This window comes from Alligator sinensis, unplaced genomic scaffold, assembly GCF_000455745.1.
Source record: "Alligator sinensis unplaced genomic scaffold, ASM45574v1 scaffold2992_1, whole genome shotgun sequence".
Classification (NCBI taxonomy): Eukaryota; Metazoa; Chordata; order Crocodylia; family Alligatoridae; genus Alligator; species Alligator sinensis.
The window spans coordinates 8,314-9,348 of record NW_005844223.1 but is presented as its reverse complement, the minus strand read 5'-3'; the positions used below and the strand labels follow the sequence as shown (position 1 = coordinate 9,348).

The window sequence follows — 1,035 nt, the reverse complement described above, 5'->3', positions numbered from 1 at the left end:
ATATGAGTTCATCTTGTGACCTGTGACAGGCCTGAGGATGTTGAAAATGCCAAGGGTCTGTCTTCTCCTGCTTCTGTCTGTGTGCTGCTCCCCTGGCTGTGTCCCCTGCAGCCCGTGGCCCTGGAGCTCCCCCAGCACAGCAGGCCATCTCCTGCCATTGCAACAAGGGGTTTTTGGTTGAGCTCCCTTTCACTTCTCCTTACTGTGTACCTTGCACAGTAATACACGGCCGTGTCCTCAGCTTTCAGGCTGTTCATTTGTAGGTAGAAGGTGGAGCTGTCCTTGGAGGCTGTGAATCGCCCCTGAATGGAGGAGTCATAAATGTTGTCACTGCTGCTGTAAAAATAGACTATCCACTCCAGTGCCTTCCCAGGTGCCTGCCTGATCCAGTACATATTAATGCTACTGAGCGTAAACCCACTGGTGACACATTGCAGCGTGTGGGACTCTCCAGGCTTCTTCACGGCTGCCCCTGACTGGGTCAGAGTCACCTGGGAGAGGGCACCTGGAGGGAGAAAAGGTAGAGGTTGATTAACACACAAGTCCAAACCATAAACCACTTGAAGGAACAAAAGAGAATTGGCAAGGGTGTAACCTTGGTCCTAGTGACACTGCAGGCCGTGCCCAGGGCCCATTGTTGGCCCAAGGAGCAAGGGCTATTTAGCAACATGAGACTCCACATCAAGAATCCAGGCTGGAGGGTGGGGGAGGTGTGGGGTAGGAAATACCTTCCAGTGCTGCTGCAATGAGAAGAAGTTGGAGCCACAGCATCATGTTTCCCTGTGGGGTTGGAAGGGGGAGAGCTCTGAGGACTGTCTGGTCTTGCCCAGGGCCCTGGGGTGCAGACTGGTGCTGAGGGAGAGGATTATTAAGAGGCAGGTGGCAGCCCTATTTGCATCTCCCATTTGCATCCCCCTCTAGAAGACCCTTGCTGGTCCCTGGGGGCAGGATCTATCCATCTCCCCGCCTACCCCATCTCTCCCTATCACTCTAATCTCTCCATCATCCTCTCCACAATACTGTGGCCAAAGGCAC

The 1,035-nt window shown here is 53.9% G+C and overlaps 1 gene segment (V, D, J or C); it reads right to left on the bottom strand.

Annotated features, from left to right (window-relative positions):
- Window positions 1-210: 210 nt before the first annotated feature.
- Window positions 211-824, bottom strand: LOC102379658 (the record flags this gene model as incomplete). The annotated part of the segment is given in 2 exon segments: window positions 211-505; window positions 729-824. Coding segments are annotated over 2 exon segments (341 nt in total), but the record flags the coding sequence as incomplete, so codon positions are not given.
- Between the last annotated feature and the right edge of the window lie 211 nt (window positions 825-1,035).